At 39.6% G+C, this 7,778-nt stretch overlaps 1 protein-coding gene across 6 annotated transcripts in view; it reads left to right on the top strand.

Annotated features, from left to right (window-relative positions):
• The first annotated feature begins 1 nt into the window (after position 1).
• Positions 2-7,778, top strand: part of AKAP12 (A-kinase anchoring protein 12) — a 19,343-nt gene continuing 11,566 nt past the window's right edge. The window contains exon 1 of one of the 6 annotated variants that reach the window (XM_009281405.1): positions 2-91. In XM_009281405.1, coding sequence (XP_009279680.1) covers positions 67-91 — 25 coding nt within the window. In that variant the 5' untranslated portion in view covers positions 2-66. The other 5 variants (XM_009281410.2, XM_009281408.1, XM_009281411.2 and 2 more) reach the window with 5 other exon arrangements.

Below are 7,778 nucleotides of genomic sequence, written 5' to 3' on the forward strand. Positions count from 1 at the left end.
CCGCGCAGGGAGGAGGAGCCTCGGGCCGTGAGGAGGAAGTTTCCCGTGGTCAGTGTGACTTAAGAAATGCTGGGGACCGTAACAATGACGGGTAAGGCAGTGCGGCGTTGCTGACGCGTAAGCACGTTCACGTGTCTTTATTTTCTGCCTGCCGACCGGCGCCTGGGTTTGTGAGCGTGACGCCTGGCGGCTCCGCGCTGCGGCGGGGCCGCGCCCCCCCCGGGGGGGGGGGGGGGGGGTGCGGGGCGCTCCCTCGGCTCCCGAAAGTACCGTGCGACCTACTCTAGACCTCCTGGCGGTGCGTGAGGAGTTAAAAGGTCTGCCTTAAGTACTGCTGGCGCGACGAGCACCGTTTCCACGTGAAGGCTGCTGACACTTGCAAAGGTCTTGTCACCGCAGTCGGCCATTTGATGCGGTACTTGTAATAACAAGGCTTTTGTACGTTTGAAGACGCTAGCTAGGTTTCCTTCTGCAGTACCAGAATATGACGATAGTGTCTGCAATTGAGGGACAGGAAGAAAAGGTAGTGATTGTATTGGTGATGCTAGCTCGATAATCAAGATACGATGCTATATCATGAGATATTTTACTGCGTTGTTTCTTGATCAGGAGCTAAACTTGGTGAAATTGAAGGAAACGCAGAAGCTGGCATCATCTGTATGTTGTAAAAATATTTGTGTGAGAGAAATGAAGCTGTTACTCTGTAGCTGTGACTCTATAGCTCTTTTAATTTTAATGAAGCAAAACCCAGAGGAGATTAACACCGCGGCGGGGGTGGGTGTGTGTGTGTGTGTGTGCACGTGCGTGGGTGGCGGCAGGATCCCAGCCTGTGATATCAAAAGCTCGATGCTATGTGCATTGAACTCCGTACGTCTTATTTAAGAAAGTAGTGCACGAGCCCCTGAAGTGTGAGAGCTAACACCGTAAACGAACTGGCCTTTCTGAAAAGATAACAGTATTTGGAAGAACAAAGAATTAAAAGGAAAAAATATTGAAAAAAGTCTCGCACTGCTGGTTTTGCACAAAGTCGTGTCTTTCTCTGGGAAACAAGGTGGCACTATGAAATTTAAAAAAAAAAAAACCAAACAAAACAAACCCCACTTTTTTCCTAAAGATAACTAATTTGCATCAGAATTTCTCGCAGATTGATGATGTATGTCTTCAGCAATCTAGGAAATCTTTTTTATTTCATCATATTAATAATTACTTACTTGCTTTTATTTTATTTACTAGAGCTAGTGAATGAATTCAACAAATAGTGGGGGTTTATTCATGCAAAATACTTTAGCATTACAATACATACTGAAAACAAAGCCTGTAGAAGTCCGGCTCCGTTTGGAGCTGACCCTGGGGAGGACTGTACGTGATTTGAATCAGCTAGTAGGGGAGGAGATATCCTACTGCTGTTTACAATAGGGTTTTCATTAAACTCGGTGTTTAATGAGCTTATCACATGCTGAGTATTTTTCCTCAAGGGTTTTCTATTTTTTTAATTTCCTTTTATTGTTAGTAATTAAAGGTTAAACTGTTTTTCAAAAGCAATCTCTTTATAGGGCTGCACAGTTCGATCATTTGAGGTTTTCCTTATTTAATAATTCTTGTGAAAACTTGGATTTTCACTGTAGCACAACTGCTTCTATAGTACATTTTGCAAGAACTGCATCTAGCTCGTAGTACAGGTTGCCATTTCTTTGAAGGGACGGAGTACCTCTCCTTATTGGTATGCGGGAGTGTCTTAAGCTATCATGTGTCTAATTCGTGCAGATGCAGCTATGTCTCCTTTGTGGTGAGTTTGTCTGTGATGCTTATGTTACTCTTTATGCAGTCGTTTTGACAAAGAAAAATTTCAATCTCTTCTTTGTTGTGCATTTTCATTAATCATTAGGGGTTCTCAAAGCTGTCACAACTTTTACTGACCTATATTGCTTATCCTGTCCTTGTTCCTAGCAGAGCAGATGTTTGTTGTTTGGTTGGTTTTTTTTTCTCAAATATTCGAGTGCTAGTGTTGCATCTATCTTATGCTTGGTGAATACATTTTATTTTAAAAAGCAGAACCAAGTCACTGAACGTGAGATGTGGACAGCATGGGTAACCATGAAATTTCATAAACATTTGTAGCATGCTGGTTTGGTTCCCAAGTGGAACAGCTGAACTGGTTTGAGAGCAGTTTATTACTGTAAGTTCATTTAATGAAGATTCTTTAACTACAGTAACTGTATATCCAAGCCATGGCTACTGACCCTTCTGGTTTAAAAACAAACAAACAAAACAATTTTAGAGGAACTTTCCTGGTTTTTTTGATTTTTAGTGCTGTTTCTTGCAACATTGAAATGAAAGAAGAAATACCTTGAACGAATGAAATGTGTAACTACACTTGCTGGAATTTGAGAAGCTAGTCTCTAGGTTGGGGCAGACAAGTACAGCTAAAGCAAAAGCTTCTAAAAATAAAAGGTCTGTGAGGAATGTTATAGCATCACAGCGGAAATGATTGTGCTTTCTTTTAAGTTACTTTCATATGAGGTTATGTACCATGTCCTTTTCTGGGGACATTGCTTTTGCCTTCTTAAGGAGTTCTAAGCCATGAAAAATTGCATCTATTTTGCAACGTTTTCCTTTCTTCTGCTTTAAAAACGGACACAAAAGCATGTGAAATTTTTAAACTTAATTCTTCAGTTGCCACCCAAGCATCAGAGAACTTAATGGTATTTGTTTTTAACGCTTTGAAAGAAGAACATGATTTGAAAGCCCATGAAGGGTGTGTATGCGTTGTGAAATTTAGTATGCAAAAATGTCTGTAAATCCTCCCTCATTATTTAATTATTCTGAAAGAAATTCTTCCCCACAATTAACACGGCAAGTCAGTCCTTGGAAATAATTGAGTGAATAGAATGGGGAAGGAAGCAGTATGTGCTTTCCATGAAAGAAGCATTTGTACATTGAAGTGGAAACATATATTGTGAATATTGGGGAAAGGAAGGAAGAATTTGTGAAATGTATTGTCAAGAAGCAGCAGTGCCACAGACTTGAAACCTTGTAGTTTAAAAAAAAAAAAAAAAATTGTTAGAAGGGTAACACCTGGACATACTTCTGCTTAATTTTGTTACTGCAAAGTGAGTGGGGTGTTTGTTTGATTTATTAAAACCAGCATCCTGAAATTTGAGGTCAAAAGAATCAGGATTTGTGGTATAATGTCCAATTCTTACACTCTGCAATGAAAACCTAAAGGCACAGCACAGCTTGCTTTTTTTTTAATTGGTATTCAATTTCATTAATAATTCCAAATAGCTACTTCATTCTAAATAAATCTGTTCAGTGTAGGTTTTTCACAGAAGTTGTCATTTCAGACTGTGTTTTGTTTTTTAATTACTGCTTCTCCATTTTTATCAGTTTTTACCCATTCTTGACTTTGCCATTAAATGTTTCTACTAATAATTAGAAGAATTGTGCAGTTAAGGGAAAACTGTGTTTAACGTATACAAGCTTGGTATATCATGACCGCTTGGTTCAAATTCATTTTTTAAATTGCCTTCTGCTGTTTCAGTATCATGTGAGTTTTAGAGCAGTAGGTGTTTTTTTACAAGTCGTATTCGTGGCAAATCTAGATACAAAGGAGGCGAATGATTGTAAAATACCCCTTCAGCCTGATGGCTTTGGCATTCGTTTATGCTCATGCAAACCTACTGAGAGTACTGTGATGTGACCGAAAGCACGATTTGGCCCTAAATACTTAAACATTGAATAAATGAAAACAGCACAAAGTCCTCTGGAGCCTTTCGGTGGCCAGTGGAGTTTGGGAGGCAGGCGCAGGGTGTGTGTGACATCCATCTGAGAGATTGAGAATGTAGGGAATTCATGGAAAAAATCCAGCGCCGTGCTGCAAATCCTTAGGGGGAAAAGTCAACCAGCTCCAGATGTTGACATGGTTGACTGGGAGCACATGAAGTGCTGTGGATTTAACTCTTGCAGTCCAAGTGCTTTTTTTTAACCCTCTGGCAACTACCAGGGGAGAAACACATTTTCACTTCTAGAGACAGATGAGGTGGTGGGAGCAATTAAGTTGCGCTGCCAACAGTGTCTATCAGCCTATTAAGAGAGAAGTGTTATTTCTTCATTTCATTTTTAATGGGATGAGACAGGAATTCACTCATTCTGAAAATACTAATTTTCCAACATCTGATCAGCATACTTCTGATAAAACAGAAGTAAATTCTTACCATGGACTAAGCTACCTATGAAATTGTGAAATCAAGCACTTTTGATTCCCTAAGACCGTCACTCTCGTATGTTTCTTTTGGAATAAAACAAAACGCCTGCAGTTATTAAAACACAAGCAGCACCTTGATTCAATTAAAAATGTTTGAAAGCTTAACTGATATGTAAGCAGTTAAAATAGAATTTCAGCTTTAATTCTTAGCCACAGTGGATTTATATAGCAAAGTGGATCAATTTTATGATATGACCTATGATTTTATCGCTGCCTCTGGATATATTTTTATTGTATTGTTTTCCTTGATTAGCCCATAGCTGGTGAAGTGCAGCCCTGCTCAGGACAGACCTAAAGAAATTGTATTCATAGCAGTGTTTTACTAGATTCTTATTTTTTTTCTGGGAAGTGTTTTGATGAGGCTCTCCTGTGTTTCTTAAAGATGCTTTCAAATTCTATAAACTCATTCAGAAAGCGCTAGTTGTCTCGCCAAAATACCCGTGGTAGTGACACACTACAGTACTCTGAACAACAATACCTTGCGTAAATAACTTCCAAAGCTTTCAAAGTGGAGTTACTCACAGTTTGCTTTGCATTCAGAAGTGCACTAACGACGTTTGGGCACCAAGAATGTCATTAATAAAAACGTCATTAAAGAATCCGACTGCTAAATACAAAGTTCAGCGTGTACAGTTGACTTCTCGGGTCTTCTGTTTCTTTTGTGCCCCACTGGATATAAAAATGCTCTTTGGGGCATATCTTGTGAAAGTACGACTTGGATATATATTGCACTGCAGGCTTGTCACACAGCAGTGGCAGCCTCCTTGCAGCATGCAGGCAAATTTCCTGAATGGCCTCTCTCTCCTCAAATGCTGAGGAAGGGCATCAGAAACTCAGTTTAAAAGACTCCTCCAGTGATTTAAATGGGAAAGAAGCAGACATCGTAGAGACTGGGAGCAACAGCAGCAGGTCACTTAACAGCTGACATCCAAGCTCTGTGTTACCTTGGGAATGAAATACCTTCCGGACAGTTAGGTTAAATGCTTTTTGTTGTGGAATTGAAGGGATAGTGCCTGGACTAAGTCCACAAGTAAACCCACTGTGCGCTATGAGGGAGTGATGGAAGTGTGATGTGTGTAGCATAGTTGCAGCTTTTCAGGCTGGCATGAAAAGTACATGTTGAGTCAGTCAATATTTTTGTTAGGTTTTTTGCAATTTATTCAGTGAAGTATTGCAAGGTAGCATGTTTGCTGGACTCACAAGGAAGACCTAATTACTGTCAGCCTGATTTAATAGTTTTGAAAGCTTATCACTGTGCCTCTAAACTCTGTGTTCTCTATATTTATGATTGCATTTGCTATCGTAATACATACCCATACCTGCAGATTTTGTAATAATTATTCAGCTCTTTTCACCTGCAAAGCATTTTACAGATACCGAGTCTTTTGTCTTAGGGTGTTATGAACACATCAATTTATAACTAGAATAAGCGAAAATGCTTTGAATGCTTATCATGAATATGAAGAGACGCCTTTATACACTAGTCTTACATCTTATCTCTCACTTTGGAAATAGAATACCTCACTCGTTCATATTCTATATTGTTCCCCTTTTACAGTAATCCTGCTTACTTGTAAACCCCTGAAACTCCTCTTAAACAGTACATTTGCGTTCTAGGGAGGGAAAAAAAAAGGAATGCAGCCTCAACTGCAACTTTTTATATTTTTTTGAAATTTCAGGATTTTCCAGATGGTAAGCATGCATTCCCAGGGTCTGTTTGCAAGAGGAAAGGGGAACCCTTAGAAAGCTGTGTCTCTAGCTGCCCACCAGTTGCCTGCCATGAGTCACGAGTGTCTTTTGAACTCTCCTCCACTCCTACTGCCTTCCTGCTTCCGGTCTTTCCCACTTAGTCCCAGCATTCCCCACTGGCTCTCAGCCCCGTTTTTTGCTCTACCTTTGTCCGAGTCCTGTCAGATGGAGATAGAGATTTCCGTATGTCTAAGGGTAAGCACGTTGGCATTAATGCAGGACTGAGAAAGAACAGAAGGGAGACTCTGCAGACCTTGCTTCTGCCAGAGGTGCTAAGAGGCCTGGCTCATGAACAAATTTCTATTTAACGTTAAATGATCAGTGTTTAATTTCATAGCTGGTTCAGCCAGAAAAATACTTGTAGCGTAGCAAAAGGGAAGAAATATCACCTTCATCACCCGGGAAAAAGAGAAGAGTTAATACGCCTCTATCTATCTATCTATCTGTACATCTAGAGTATATTAAAGATTATAGAGTATGTTAAAGTGCCTGTTACATATCACATATCTTATAATTATTTAGTACCCTAGTGTTTGAAGAAATGTCTCTAACTTTGTGAATTCCCATTAAGCCATGATAAGCTGTCTGTTAAATTACATAGTTTGACAGAAATTACAATTAATTTCTTTCTGGACCTAAGAATAAATGAACGCAGATACAAAAGCGGTTCCTTGGCTTTATCCTTCTGTAGTCTCAGCATACAACTACACAATGTTTGATTCACAGTTGTCCAAAAATATTAATAAAATAAGCACATCAGTTTTTCTTTGGTAACCATCTTAAAATGAAAAGAGTTCAAAAGTGTTATTGCTGCTTCTAGCTGTGCTTACAACCTTATTTCTCTTAACTGACTGAAGTGTTCTTGCAGTGAGTTATTTTTGCTCGTGGAGTGTTCTGGTGTTTGCAAGAGGTATATTACCAATGGAGTAATAATCCTGGCTTCTTCAGAAAAACGTCCATTTCTTCTTACCCTGCTCCCTCACAAATTACTTGGTTTGAACATCTCTGTTTTAAAATGTTCAGGGAGTTAGGGTGTTATCAGTGGTCAGACTTTTAAGTGAATTAGGAGTTAACAATTAAAGTAAATAATTTTAAACTGTTAGATAAAGGGAAAAAATAAAAAGCTTTGCTTATGTCAACTGAGAAACAACAACCAGCAGGCTGCTGATAGTGAATATAAACATAATTTGCCCTCTCCATAGCTATTAGAAGCCAGTATACTTGTAGATTTAGTTTTGCTTATTATTTAGTTGTGTTCAGCCTTACCTAGAGTGCATTGTCTATTTGCTTATGAAGATGTCATTCTTCTCAAAGGGGGCATAGGCAAGCGGAATCGAGGAGGCATCTAGGCTAGAAGGGACCTCTGGAGATCAGGTGGTCCAGCCCCTGTGCAAAGCAGGGCCAACTGCAGAGTTAGATCCGACTTAAAAGATGGATCGAATAAAAACTAAATCACTTCAGGGAATTCAATGATGCATACACTCTTGAAAGCTGTATCCTGCATGCCTTTGAGCATTGAAGTAGCGCACATGTACAACTGAAAAGAAAGGGGCCATGCCTTCTCCCAAGATGTTGCTGTCTAACATTGATGGTTTTTTGGGGTTTTTTTGTTGTTGGTTTTTTTTTTTGTCATCATAGCATTCCAACAAGTTTGGTCAGAGAGAAGAACACGCTTACTCATGCCCTTGCACTTTCATAGAATCATTAAGGTTGGAAAAGACCTCTAAGATCATCGAGTCCAACCGTCGACCCAACACCACCATGC

The sequence above is a fragment of the Aptenodytes forsteri genome, unplaced genomic scaffold (assembly GCF_000699145.1).
Source record: "Aptenodytes forsteri isolate BGI_AS27 unplaced genomic scaffold, ASM69914v1 Scaffold82, whole genome shotgun sequence".
In the NCBI taxonomy this organism is placed as follows: Eukaryota; Metazoa; Chordata; class Aves; order Sphenisciformes; family Spheniscidae; genus Aptenodytes; species Aptenodytes forsteri.